Below are 14,330 nucleotides of genomic sequence, written 5' to 3'. Positions count from 1 at the left end.
ACTGTATTTCTGGCACAGTCCACTACTTCAATAGGAACTTTAATAGAGTCGTATTTTATTTCATTCATAACTGTAGGTTTTGAAGAAGCAATAAAACTACCAAGTCAAATCCTATGATTACACGAAGATCAACATCACCACCTCAAGTGAGCACACCAAAGCAGATATTTATCAAATTTATTGACATTGGGTTGTGAGCAACAAGGCTACATGAATGACGTAAAACCATAATATTGTCTTATGCTATGAGAGTAAATAGAACAAATATTTGCTTTGAAACTGATATTCTGTACAACTTTGTTAAAGTGCTTGAAGCATTATAAACTTAAGTAGACAACCTCAGCTTCTAAGCTGTTTCCTAGTCAATCCTAGATACAAAGTATAATCTCTAAAGTTATATTTATCAAGTTTATCATTCTATTATATTTTGTAATCTTCTATGGACATCATGAAAAAAATGTTCTGCCAACTAAATAACAAAATAAATAGTGAATTAAAAAAAAAAAAAAAAGATAAAACCAAGAGGTCTCTTTCAGACATCTTCTGAATTTTTAATTAATCGATTAACGTATGTACAGGAGTTTGCATTTTAATTATAGCAAAAATGAGGTTAGACATTAAAGTCATTAAATTCCTCCTAATCTCCACTGATGTGCAGCACTGTGACACTCCTTTCTATACAACTTCAAAAGAATGATACGGCTGAACTGAGATTGTTAATATTCATTCAATCAAAAATATTCTGGAAAGCACCAGAACTGTGGCAAGGATTAACAGACCAGGTAATCCACCTTCTGCTCCAGAGGACTGATCTGAGGGCAGGCTTCTTGGGTCTGGACGTCTAAGGACTAGCCTGCATGGGTTGTGTGCCTCTTCAAATGGAATCTGGACCTCACTTGGTAGATTTGAACTCAACTGATCACGGACCTTGGTGAAAATAAAGGAAGGAAATAAGAGTATGCCAACATATAAAATACTTAAACTCATGAATCTTTCACCATCTATTCTCGTTATATAAATGTATTCTCTCGCTCACCCTCTCAACCTGTTCAAACACACGCAAGAAGTTACGTCGAAGGACACCAGCCAGCTCATTCTCAGTCCAGTTTCTTCTCAGCAGTTCCTGGATTAGGGCTGGGTATTTTGAGACATCCTCTAACCCATGAGGGAAGCTTTTAACCAAAATGAAAACAAAATTACTCTCAAATTATTGTTTTTAGGCGAACCATTGTAGAAACAGATCCCTCATTCTGAAAATTATGGTGTTGCTAAATACATTTAGTTTCATACCTTTGACACGTGGAATTACAAAAGTAAACACAGAAACATGATTTGTTTTATTCTCAGTTCTAATAAGATTTTGGGCTGAAGAATTCTGCAAGAAGAGCCTTGGCATCGACTCTCCAAGTCAATGGGTCAGGAAGAATTTTAACCTTTATTAAATTCCTTTATTTAAAGTTTGCTGTAACAGGCTGGAACAAAAGCTCCAAAAGGCAATGAAGAAATTTGGTCACTGTTAAAGACATGGGGTATGATTCATGGCATTTTTATATTAATTGCAGTATTCAATAATGAGCTTTGTTTTCTTTTTTCTTTTGTTTCATCACAAAACTACCTGATACTGATTGTTTAAGACAATTCCGTTTAAGAGGACTTTGCGCACTTTGCACCCAGCAGCACAACAGAGTCACTGCATCCTCTCACTGTAGGGGTTAAAAGTTCTGATTCTGATTTTCCTTAAATTTGTCACCCCTCTGTATGCATAGCAATAACCTAATATCCACCATCTTGCAGAAAATCTACCGCAGCATAGCAGCCTCCATTTATGCCTATTAGAGGTATAAAGTTATTGATTTTTAACCCACTTCAGTCTGTTGACAACTGGACAGCTAAATTGCTGATATGACAAGCAAACAAAAACCACACAATTGATTTGGCTCAACAACGGCCTTTGAAATAATCTGTCTGGAGAGTGCCTCAGACAAGCGTGTTGCCTATTAGTATTAGCTTTGTTTTGTCTCAAAAGCTTTTCATTCATCATGACTATAGAGTATATAGAAGATTTAAGGTAACTTGCATGGATTTTCTGTTTGCAACATTTACCACAACAATTACAAACAAACAGTTACCTCTTTAGCTAATAATTTGTGTTATCTGGTTATTGCAAATTGATTTCTTACCTTGTAGCACCTTCATAATCCCCTCCAATTCCTATTGATTCAGCTCCAATCAATTTCTTAATGTAATCAAAATGGTCTGTAAAAATAGTGGAATAATGTATAAACTGAGATATAAGAAATACAAACACATCCATTCCAGATGGACAGCTCACCAGCCACATGAGAGATGTTAGCCTCATCTATGCAGGAAACAAATGTGTTGTGGAGATTCACCATGATCAACCCTTGGTTCTTTTTCTGAAACAAAAACACACAGGGCCATTACCAGGCGTGGAGAAAAGGGTTAAATGCCACCAAACAGACTAAAATAATCTATGCATGTGTACACTCTACAGAAAAGTTATTGTTTAATCATTTCATTTGCATATAGTGTAAATTATTATGTCTGGCATATCGAGATGCCACTCAGATCCCAAAAAGAAAAACAATAAGACTAGAAGTCAAGAGGGTTTTAGAACTGTTTTATCTAGTTCTTCCTGTTCAAATGATGATTTACTGAGCTTATGTGTATGAGTAATCACACAGGAAAAAAAAAACACGTGGAAATATCAAATTCGTGGCTATGATAAAATGTAAGTATTGATACTATTTATTTTTCAACTTGATTAATAAATAGAAGAAAAGAATATTCTCAGTTTAAAAATAAAGAGCCTGAAATTACCCCGACACTGTTGACAGTAGGCTTACACACAGCTTGAATTCTTGATCATCAGCCTGTCATTAACCACTATAAGCATTTTTTTTTTTTTAAAGTAGAGGGAGGAAAATGACTATCATTGTTAGGGTAAACAATCTGATATTCTCATTAATAGGTCCTCACTATAGTACTTTTATTTCATCCTGTGAGATCACGTTCTGGTGCCTGTCTGTGTATGCAAGTAAAGGGGAAATGGCAAGAGCTAAAGATGGCTGAGGAAATCATGGAGAACACAGAACGACATAAAGACAGAAGAAATGCATTAAGTTAATTGTGCAAATAAAGCCTTAGGATTGAAATCAATAACTCTTAGTGGGTGAAAACTGAATAATTTCTAATGGTGGAAATCTGTTCATAAATGTTTTATGCTGTTGATACACAAAAAGCCTAACCATTACAAAAATTGTCTGACAGTTTTTCTTCTTTAGATATACACATAAAGAGACACAATTAAAATGAGCCAGTCATCAATGTGACTGATCAGACAGTTGTTTAATCAAGCGGTTAAGAAGGCAAGCAACTACTTTTAAGGTTGTATTTCTCACCAGTTCAAGTAGCAGATTGTCAGGAACATTGCGGCTGTGGTTACATATGGAGTAGGAAGAGGAATGGCTAAAAATAACCGGAGCCTTAGAGTGACTCAGAACAGCAAAGGATGTGTTCCACGAGGTGTGGGAGAGGTCCACTATCATTCCGAGTCTGTTCATCTCCTCGACTACGACCTCAAAAACACAATTAAGAACATTTTGGTGGCATCAGGAAGGAAGTCATTTATTCAGAGGAGAGGATGTTGTTACATGTAAACTATTAGAAAACACTCATGCAGATAACAATCAAGAGTGTCCCTGCACTTTGCTGTTGAGACGGAGATCTGAATGGGAAAGGAGTAATAAAGATGTTTTCTATGTTTAAATAAGCTGCCTATAATATATTACCATATTCCAGTAATACACAAGGAGTTATTAAATGAGAAAAGTCCAGTTTGGGTTAACAGAGATTCTCTTTCCACAGCTTCCTATCAGGAGAAGATTTAGTATGCACAGTATTCCCAAATTCTAATAGTAATGAGGTTCATTTTATTCAGAAGGTTCTCAAGTTGCAATAACTATACAATCTCTATTAATGCAAACATAACAACAACAATAATGCATAGTAGTTTTATAATAGTTATAATAGTTACTTAGTTAATACAGTTTTATGTCAACAACTGAATTTCTCTTATTTCTTCAATACAGTATGGAAGGACTGATATGTTTTATGCTTTCTGAAAAAGGGTCAGGCAAAACTGGCATGCACGCTGACATACTACTCTGTGGAATGTGAGATAATGAAATACAGCTGTGGCTAATGTTACTGAAACTCAGAATTACCTTCCCAAAGGATGTCAGGCTGTTATTCTCCCTCTTATATACAGGGTAAAAAGTTGAGGATGATTCAGCCCTGCATAGAAACAATATATGTATTTTAATGTCACAAGTGCTGCAAATTATTCTTCTCCTGTTTGTAATTACTTAAAATTACTTTGGGTATCTGAAGGGAACTGCTTCAGATACCCACAGCTATAGTCAATGTGAGATATCTGAGAGAGGACATATATAGGTTAATTTGCATAAAAGAAAAGGATGTCGAGGTGAAAATGTAAATATGTTTCACCTTTCTATCTTTCCTATTCTATAAACAAATACTTCTTAGATTAAATGTAGCTCAGTAGTTCCTGCTTTAAAGTTGCTATGTAGCAATAGACCATTACAGAGCCAATGCTACGTATTTGATAAAATAGAAATTCTATTCAAAACCCAATTTATTGCTTAAATGATCATTTAAGAAAAGATCGAGATATGACTTTTTAAATACAAAGTACTAGATATACTGTAAAATATATGCTGTATAAAGTCTTTTCCTATTACCAGGGTGTATTACAAGAATGCGTGAGACCCATGGAGCGGACTCCAAGCTGGTAAAACATCCGCAGGGCAGGAAGGCTGCTGTCAATAGAGTGGCCTCCTTCGATACTTATTAAACAGGCTATCTTACCCTTGTCCTTAGAATCTTTTAGCTCTGCAATGACAGGCCCACATACAAAGCACATAAACACATAATTGGACATCATTACCTTCAGTTATCAGTTCTACTTTTCATCTGGTTACAGAAATGCAAGCTAACGTAACCATCATATTTTAGAAAAACAAACAAACAAACAAGATACATTTCAAAACAGTAATCTAGTAACCTAAAAACATTAAGGAAATGACCTCTAGTTTCAAAATTTCTTGAGAAAGTAGTTAGTAGGAAATTCTTATCTGATTTATTCCAATCTGGCTTTAGAAAAACATCACATTACAGAAATCACTTTATGACATTTTAATGAGTGTGGACCCTGGAAATTTTACAGTTCATATTACCTCATCCTTCTCTTCAACAGACTCAGAAATGAGCTTGGGTTAGGTGGAACTGCACCCAAATAGTTCTAATCCAATCAAACAGAGTATTTAGAATCACTGTGGTTAATTTTAGCTCATCGAGTTTCTCCCACGACTCAGTCCAAGGGCCTATTTTGTTTAGTTTACATTTGTTACCACTTGGCTATGTAATTTGTAATTATACACAAGCATCTGACCATTGTTATGTCAATGGCTGCCAGTTAGAATGAGTCATTTAATCCTGGAGAACACAAAAATCTAGACTTCATTCATTCCTATTTTACTGGCATTAAGGATGGGATAAAATTAAAGTTCTTGTTCTTCTTATTGGTCCTGATGATTATTCTTATAGTCGCCCTGCTGACCTTGAACAATGACTCACTGACCTAAAATCATCTGCTGGAGGTTTAGGGGAGTATTTCTGATCAACAACTTAATTTCAAACAGCATATCAAAAGTACAGACTAGTCTTGTGTTGTGAAATATTTGTTGCATAACTCAGACCAGTACTTATGAATAATATAACGGCATACCTTATATCTGCACCCTCATTTCCCCCTGATTAGATTACTGCAACTCACTGTTTACATGCCTAAAAGTTTGGAGGAGTGAACCATCTATAAAACACAGCAGCAGTACTACTCACCAACACTTGGTGAGATGAACATGCCATTCCAGTCCTTGCAGATTTACACTAGCTTCACTACAGAGTTCAATTTAAGATTTCCACTGATTACTTTTAAATCACTTCACAGTGAAGCTGCACTTTCTATTTTAGAAGTCCTAACGTCTAATAGATCAGAGAATCGATTACTTCTACATGTTCTACAGTCCAAGCTTAAAACCAAGGGGTTTTCATGCATTTTGAATAGTTTTTAAACCAATGTTTTGTGTAAATACTGCGAAACACCTTATAACTTTGGTTTAGAAATGTGCCATAGAAATATAGTTAATTATTATTATTAAGAAAGTATACAATACCCTGGACAGATGTGACCAGTTCAAACTCCTGGTACTCAGTGCACATACGTCTCACCACATCTATTTGTTCCAGAGTAAGCCTCACAGCATCCTTCTGCTGAGCACCACACAGTACGTAGACAGCAAACATCTGATACAACATATCACAGAACATTAGACACATTTTACTAACCAATAAATCTCAGATGTAGATGGATTTTTTTCCAGATTGCGCTGTGAACACTTGTGAAATTGCAATACCTGTGTCTGCACATGCCCTGCTTTGAAACGGGATATGTCTGTGGATACTTTGGAGAGGTTACGAAGGTCAACTTGGCTTAGGTAGTTGTTGTGACGAATCCTCAACTGGAGAGCGAGGTCATTGTGACTGACAGAGAGATGGGATAGTGGGTGATACAAAATTGAGGGACATTTTAATTTATGATAATTTATGTATCTTGTATGTATGAAGCACACTTTACCCATCAATCAATGGATATGTGGACATCAATTCATCTACGTCAGAGCATCCACATATTTTGGCACACAGAGAGAAAACCACCAGAGCTTCGATAAACTGCATCCAGAAGCTGTGTGAAGCATGTTTTTCACTTTTCCAAGAAGGCATATCTGAACACAGAACACGCATCAACGCGTTACAGTTATCTGATAAGGCAAAGAAGAATAACATGTGAATGATCAACACGTGCACACAAAGAATATTTTGGATCTGTAATTTATTTTGACAGGATCACAGCGCAGCTTGGATTGTTACAGAAATATTATAGCGGCACTTTTAAATATCGTCGCAATAAACTTCTTGCTTTTTATCGAATGTATGAGTTCTGGAATACATTAAACTGCAACTCCGATAAATATAATAAGTATTTTGGGATCGTCTGTTTTTTTTTTAAATTGAAACTTAAGTCCACATTAAAATAGCATATAAAAACAACGTACCATTTAAGCGTGCTTGAAAGTGGAATAATGAAAAAGGTAATTGCTCGGGATAATTAGTGCATGCTCATAATGAACCATTTGTAACTATAGACAGCGCGGAACAGCAAAATTTAAACAATATACTTACCAGCCAGGTCGCTGAAAAATGAGCCGTATGGCCACTTTGTTTAGCAACTGTGCACACACTGTACCAACTTTCCAGCTCTCCGCCCCACACAAACGTAGAGCAAACCTTTACAAAACTGGAGAGCTGCCTGTGTGGTGCATTCATGTGCTATCGGAAAATTGCTAATTCATATAAATTATTTATCGCTTGATGTTGTAGAAGAACTGCATTTTGCAGGACCGGGTTCTACAAGGACCTTAATCATGCTTTTCTTCGTTCTGTCGCTTCTCTTTTGACTTATAGCAGCTTCCAAATTTGGTAGTGGTAAAGCCTGCTATCAACGGGTAAGCAAAACAAACAAATAAATGAAGATGTGAGGGAAAAACTACAAAAACTGTATTTCACATTTTTTACGTATTCTATACTGTTGTATCTGTAGGTTCCATAACTAGTATGTGGCGTTTTAAGTATACATTTATTTGCTAAACTGCGTCGCCTTATTTGGAAATACAAATTGACGACTGCGAATTGAAAGCATGATAAAACCTGAACATTTGAAGTTGCCATCTGCTGGCCACATAGTAAATCACATTGTTAATGACCCATGTGTTTGATTTGGCAAAGAATTTACGTTGGTTGGAGAGGGTAGTCGACTTTTTGACCAGATTGTTTAACACTATCCAGGTCAGTAAGAAACTTAAGGAAGGCAAAAGAAGTGTACCGTGTATGTGCAGAGCTGTAGTAACCACAGAGGGATAAAGTTGAATTAAGCTGCATTAAGAAGAGAGGTGACAATTAGCGAACAGTTTAGTTTCATGCCGAGAGACTGCCAGTTGCGATGATTGCTTTGAGGGTGTTGATGGAGAAGTATTGAGAAGGTCAGAAGGAGCTGCAGTGTGTATTTTGAGGATGTGACGAAACAGATCATAGAGTGCCAAGAAACTAACGTGAGGGTGGTGCAAGACATGCATGAGGACAGCGAGACAGTGGTGAGGTGTGCGATAGGAGACTGATGGATTACAACGGGGATCGGCTCTGAATCCGTTGTTCTTTGCAATGATGATAAGTAGGATGACAGATGATGATGCTGTCAGGCAGGAGTCTCTGTGGACTATGATGTTTGATCACAACATTGTGATCTGTAGTGACATTAGGTAGCAGATGAAAGAGAACCTGGAGAGGTGGAGGTATACTCTTTAGAAAAGAAGAAAACAGTCAGTACAAGTAAAGCAACATACCACGTGTGCAAATGAAAGGGGAACAGGTGTAACAGTGAAGATGCAAAGTGTAGAGATAGTGAATGTGGACAAGTTTAAATAGCCAAAGCGATGGACAGTACACATGAGTGATGAAGAAGAGAGTGCACACAGGTTGGAGCAGGTGAGTATCAGGGGTGAAAGGAATAGCACATAGTGAGGCCTGCTGTTATGTATGGATTGGAGATGGTGGAACTGAAGAAAAGAGTTGGAGGTTTGGAAAAGTTGAAGTTTAGGTTTTTGCCGGGGGTGACCAGGACGGACAGAATTAGAAATTAGTTTATCAGATGGACAACTCAGGCTGTTTAAGATGGTTTGAACACGTGCAGAGGAGGGATAGCAGATATACTGGACTGGAATATGTAGATGTCAGGCAAGAGGAAATGAGGAAGATCGCAGAGAAGATTCGTGGATATAGTGAAAGAGGACATGCAGACAGAGGAGGATGCTAGAGATGGGATGAGATGGAGACAAATGTGCTAAACCCTAATGGAAGCAGCCAGAAGAAGATCTGTTGTTGAGACAAGCCTGTTGCTAGGAGAGGGGAAAAGAACAAAAACCTGACCCCATGGTCACCATCGAGTTTAGCTAAGTTACGGCAGTAGTGGTTAAAAGTTACATCGTTTCTGATCAGCTGACAAAATATTTTAGTAAGTGAATTTAAAAGATTTGTTTAAAAAAAGGGGGGGGGGGGGGTTGGTGGTAAATAAAACTAAAAGTACTTCATTTGGTGACAAGAGGATATTAGTAACAGGCCTATTTCATAACAGACATCCTCACAATTGTAGAAGGAAAATGACAGCATCTTTAATCACATTACCTGTGGTGAGTGAGGCATCATCAAGACTGAAAACTAAAACTTAAAACACCAAGACTGAAATGAGTCTTGGTGTTTTAAATAAAAATAATAAAATAATTCATTTTATTATTTGGGACTACAGATGCTCACATTTTCTACTGTGGCTTGTGATTTGTAAATTTGTAAGAAGTTTCAGGCTTTGCAGTGTTACGACAACTGATACCAAATTGTGCTTTCAGGAAGCTGGATGATTTTTCACGCTCACAGAGAGACAGTGACTATTTGCAACACAAATTTGCAGTTTTGCATTAAAGCACCACCACAAAAACTCAAAGTAAGAACCCATTTATATAAAACAGTAATCATATGTTTACTATTAATACAATAATGAGGGTCCTGGAATGATATTCAGGGCCTGAACCGATTGTAGAAATTTGGCTCTTTACTTTTGAGAGGAAAACTCATTTTAGAGTAGTCTAGTGGAGAAATTGTGATACATTTTCAGTTTACTTTTTTTGCGTTAACTTGGTTTACTCTGGAGATATGACACCTCTTCCTGTTTTGTACCAGTGGTGTGCATACTTTGTGTGCTACTGATACAGAGCTATGTAGATTGTGAGTTATGTGGCGCAAGTATGTGTCACACACAGATAAATAGATAATGCTTGACATTTAATCTGTTTCTATGCAGTTGTTTTATTAAAATTGTAATTTCTGAATTAGTTCAACCATAAATGAAAACACTAAAGTTGCTCAAATTTGTGCAGTTGCAGTGAACTTACGACCTAAACTCAGTGGATGGCCTACTCTTCTTCAGATTTGAATAAGAAGATATCCAGGGGAAATTTCTGTTTTGCTTTCATTATTATTATTACTATTATTATTGTTATTTTTTTATTCCTTCTCTAATTTAACATATCCAAACATATATCTAATTGAAAAGCTCTCTGAGCTCTGCTTCATTATTGTTAACAGGCACCAGAATAAGGAAAAGGAAGGCGATAACACAATGTGTGTGTGTGTGTGTGTGTGTGTGTGTGTGTGTGTGTGTGTGTGTGTGTGTGTGTGTGTGTGTGTGTGTGTGCTTGCGTGCGTGCGTGCGTGCGTGCGTGCGTGTGTGTGTGTGTGTGAAAACTTCCATTATAATATCACTGAAACATGAAAAAACACTGGCTGCTTTTTCTACATTTAGTGAAAATTATAATGAAGCTGTTTTGGCTACATTTCATTTTCTGTAAGGTACAATGTCTCCTTTTGAAACTGTTCTACATACATGTACTTACACTTTTCTGTATTAAATGTCTGATTACTGAAGAAAGAAAAAGTAAAAACAGCCTGATCATCAAAACCAGCTGGCTGGGGACCATCAAACATTTGTGCCCAGGTCTGTCTACATGGTATGTTTTCATCTGTAAACATGAAAGCTCAATTTGTGCTTAGGAGTCTTTGTCTTGATGCTTTAGGCATGTGTGCAAGACATCACTTTTTAAAACTATGGGCTGTTTACCAATTTATATACAAATTATGATTTAAAAATAATAATAAAAATTAACAATAATAATAATAATTATTATTATTATTATATTTTGTAAGTTTATCTATTTATGCTAAAAAACACTGCATAATGTACAGTTACCATACAATCTGAACCTCACCATAAAAGGTGAAGTTCAGATTACAAGCCCTGCTTTGTAATGCTTTTTTACTTGGAATGTGCTTGCACTTAATGAACCTGAGTTGAATTGTGCAAATGTGAATTAGTCTGGTGTTGATGGGGAGCATCAGGGCACCACAAATGAATTTCAATTAATTTCAGTGGGAACATGCAAAGCCTGATTTTGTGGTCCACCCACTGATATTTGGCCTTGTAGTCTGTAATGAGTAGAGTGATTCGGCTCTGATTGGAGCACCCCACTGTTGCAATGGAGTAATCACAACCGTGTTGATATTACTCTACCAATCCTCCCACTGCGCAGAGTGGACCCCCAGCTGACACTGTTTGAATTCAAATAACCAAATCATTTAGTCATATTGTCAACCTTGCTGTGGAATGTGATTGGCAAAATAACTGATGAAATCCTGTTAAAACCTTATAGTGTGTGTTCACAGTTTGATGACGGAGCTTAAGCCAAATCCTTTTAATTAGCATGCGGATTCCTGCATGTGTTTTATTTTATGACATTGAAAGCATGAGTGCAAGGGTTGGGCTACATTTAGGTTAGTCATGTCAGAAAATAGATTTTCTGAATAATTATACTCATCTTCTGTGGAGATGGAGTCACGGAAAAACATTTTGATCTTGAGGGAAAAAATGTATAGTGACAAAATGACAGTTATGTGTCATTTTTATATTTATATATCTCTGATCACCACAAATATATGTTGTGAACCCTCTTTTGCTATTGATTTCTCACATTTCTGAAAGGCAATTCTGTGTGTCAAATGCAATCTTTTAAAAAAAAAGCTTCTGAAAGTCATGTAACAAGGTGATCACTCTTTTAATTTATGTAGCAATGTATTGAAAATCATTATTGAGGCATTTGTTTTATTCCTGCATTATTCATTTGACTGGTTAGACTTGAGTTTTATAGCAGACATGTTAAATGTTTTTCTGGGTTGTGGTTCACTTTAATTCAATTTATGTTTATTTATATAGATCCAAATTACAACAACAGTTGCTTCATAGTGTTTTATACAGTAAGGTAAAGGCCCTACTGTAATGTGGAGAAAATTTATTAACGTCAATAATCAAATTATTTCCTATGAGAAAGACTTTACAAAGGTAGGAAAGAAGAATCCTTAGGCTGCCCCTCCCTGAACCATTCTCTTGGAATAACAGCCATCTGCCATGATGAGTTGAGGGGTGATAAGAGCAGTTTCCATCAATTCCAAAGAAAAAATAAACGAAATAAAACAGAAACATACAAAACAAAGAATACTAACTAAAATTGTGTGAAATGCAACGTAGTATGTACTCAGTAAGCTGTGCAGTCACTGTAATATCATGTCATGTTGTGATATTAGAAATCAATGGCAGTGCAAGTTAAATTGGTGTCAAACAGAGATTCCAACAACCAAAATATTTTCAGCCCAACACAGAGGAAAAAAGCCATCTAAGGATTTGTGTTGAATTTCATTATTCCTCTGTGAATTTTAAAAAAAAAAGATGTTGAAAAAGACACCGTAGCAGTCTAATTATACTACATTTTCACTTTATTTTGTGCCCGCATTATCCTGGTCTTTTCTTTTTCCTTTTTGGTCTTTTAAGAAAACTTCTTCTTTTCTCACACAGGAAATCATGATTTAGTTTCACAGTTAAATGCAGCCAGACAGTGCTAAGAATTATGAATTGTATGTTTTCATCTCTACACATAGGCAGTATTTTTGAGCAGTTCATTCGCAATATTAACTGCAGTCCTGCATCTTCAACAGATTGCACATGTGCACAGTTGAGATCAAAAGGTGAAGCCTGGAAAAATTTAAAGGGTCTTACTGTTTCCAGCTTACCATTAGGGTTTATTTCCTTCTTCTATCTTCTTCTGAGCATTACTGGAAAAGTACAAAGCTAATGTTGTTTGTTTTTTCCCCCTGTAATTCACAGATATCGGTCCCTGAGCCTAGCCTCTTTGTTCCTCATCAAGGCCTTTCAGAAAAGATACGGGGCATAATGTGTTACCATGAAACCTCATTTATTCAAATTCTTTAATCTAATTGAGTCCTCTCATTATCGCATAGAGGAAGAAATGAGGATAAAAGGGTGAAATGTTGTTGTCTCTGAGAAAAGGCAAGACTTTAACATACCAGCCTTGAGATTGCCATTAAATGATCCAAAAAATAGCATAGCCCAGAGCTCCCATTTGCTTGTTGTAAATGCTTTGTTATATTCTTAAAACTGTATTATAGATAATAAGCTCGTCAGATAATGGTGTTGTATTCTGTGGCCATTTAGCTTTGTTGTGGAAATCATCTAGTGCACTGGGCCAGTTATGTCTGTCAGATACATCAATAATAGTGCTCTTGAGCAAGTTGTTTTTCTGCGGTTGACTTGAAACTTACTTCTCCACTAGAGGGCAGCAGCCATTAGTTGATTTTTTTTTTCATATTTCTAAACCTATCTCTCATATAGGAAAATTATTTGAATACCAGTGTAATGTATATCACTTACAGCTGCATGTTAGTTATGGAATACAGCAAAAAGAGCTCCAGAAAATCCTCAATTTTCCCAGATTTTCAAACTTAAAATCTTTGACTTTGTCAAATTTTCCTCTAACAAAGTCTAAAAGCAAACTCTGAGTGATTGTTTTAGTTGTCGGGTATTTAAAAAAAAAATCAGTTTAAATACATTTAAATACACCAAGCCTTCATCTTCAGTCGCAGCTTTTGAAAAAATGTTGAAGACGTCTTGGTCTTCAAACTTCTCATTTCTTTTGCCCTGGATTCTGGCAGCCCTGTAGTCAGTGTTCATTATCTGCTCTTACAGCTTTGACTTCAGCACAGCAATTACATCCTCAGCTGCACTGATTAATCCAACATGGAGGCATTTCACAAAATGGTTTTGAAAAGACATTTCCAGACACTTACCAGGGAGTAGCTGTGGCACAGCTTGTTTATGCAGATAGACCACAGCCAGTCAATTGGCAATAAGATGTTTTCAATGACTGCTTAAGTGTTCTCTTAACCTCTAGTGTACACTGTGCAGAAAACAATAGACTGTCTGGAAAATGATTAATTTAATCTGCTTTAGCCCTGACATATAGTTGAGGTGCCTGATGTCATTTTTGGGTAATGTATGTTTCTCTATTGTTCAACATATTCCCTCTTTGGCCATTCATTAATATGTCTCCAGCGCTCTCTGCTTAACTGCTTAACCTTCCATTCTTTCCTAGCAATCACATAATCAATCACTGGCCCATTACTTGACAAGGCAGACAAAGAGAGTGTATGAGTGAGAA

General features: G+C 36.4%; 1 protein-coding gene across 2 annotated transcripts; it reads right to left on the bottom strand.

Annotated features, from left to right (window-relative positions):
* Nucleotides 1-163: 163 nt before the first annotated feature.
* dpep2 (dipeptidase 2) lies at nucleotides 164-7,473 on the bottom strand. Of its 2 annotated transcripts, none has more exons than XM_026173424.2 (11): nucleotides 7,345-7,473; nucleotides 6,740-6,887; nucleotides 6,519-6,645; nucleotides 6,279-6,408; nucleotides 4,785-4,935; nucleotides 4,248-4,317; nucleotides 3,423-3,599; nucleotides 2,333-2,417; nucleotides 2,181-2,256; nucleotides 1,037-1,172; nucleotides 164-927 (listed from the first exon to the last, which is right to left on the bottom strand). In XM_026173424.2, the coding sequence occupies exons 2-11, from the start codon at nucleotides 6,883-6,885 to the stop codon at nucleotides 724-726; spliced, it is 1,302 nt and encodes a 433-aa protein (XP_026029209.1). In that variant the 5' UTR covers nucleotides 6,886-6,887; nucleotides 7,345-7,473; the 3' UTR covers nucleotides 164-723. The 2 variants fall into 2 exon arrangements, with proteins under 2 accessions (XP_026029209.1, XP_026029199.1); XM_026173414.2 differs by having other exon boundaries at nucleotides 6,740-6,923; nucleotides 7,345-7,465.
* Nucleotides 7,474-14,330: the final 6,857 nt, after the last annotated feature.

The sequence above is a fragment of the Astatotilapia calliptera genome, chromosome 1 (assembly GCF_964374335.1).
Source record: "Astatotilapia calliptera chromosome 1, fAstCal68.1, whole genome shotgun sequence".
Taxonomy (NCBI): Eukaryota; Metazoa; Chordata; class Actinopteri; order Cichliformes; family Cichlidae; genus Astatotilapia; species Astatotilapia calliptera.
The sequence above is the reverse complement of the archived record's forward strand: the minus strand, read 5'-3'. Positions and strand labels throughout refer to the sequence as shown.

Bases quoted from the DNA above. Each gene is read 5' to 3' on its own strand.
- dpep2 (XM_026173414.2), bottom strand. From the start codon at position 6,906: ATGCGTGTTCTGTGTTCAGATATGCCTTCTTGGAAAAGTGAAAAACAT. The intron at 4,936-6,278 runs GTATTGTATACT...CTGTCATTGCAG, and splicing joins ACTGGTCACATCTGTCCAGG to AGCTAAAAGATTCTAAGGAC. The intron at 4,318-4,784 runs GTAATAGGAAAA...GTTTCTATGCAG, and splicing joins CATTCTTGTAATACACCCTG to GGCTGAATCATCCTCAACTT.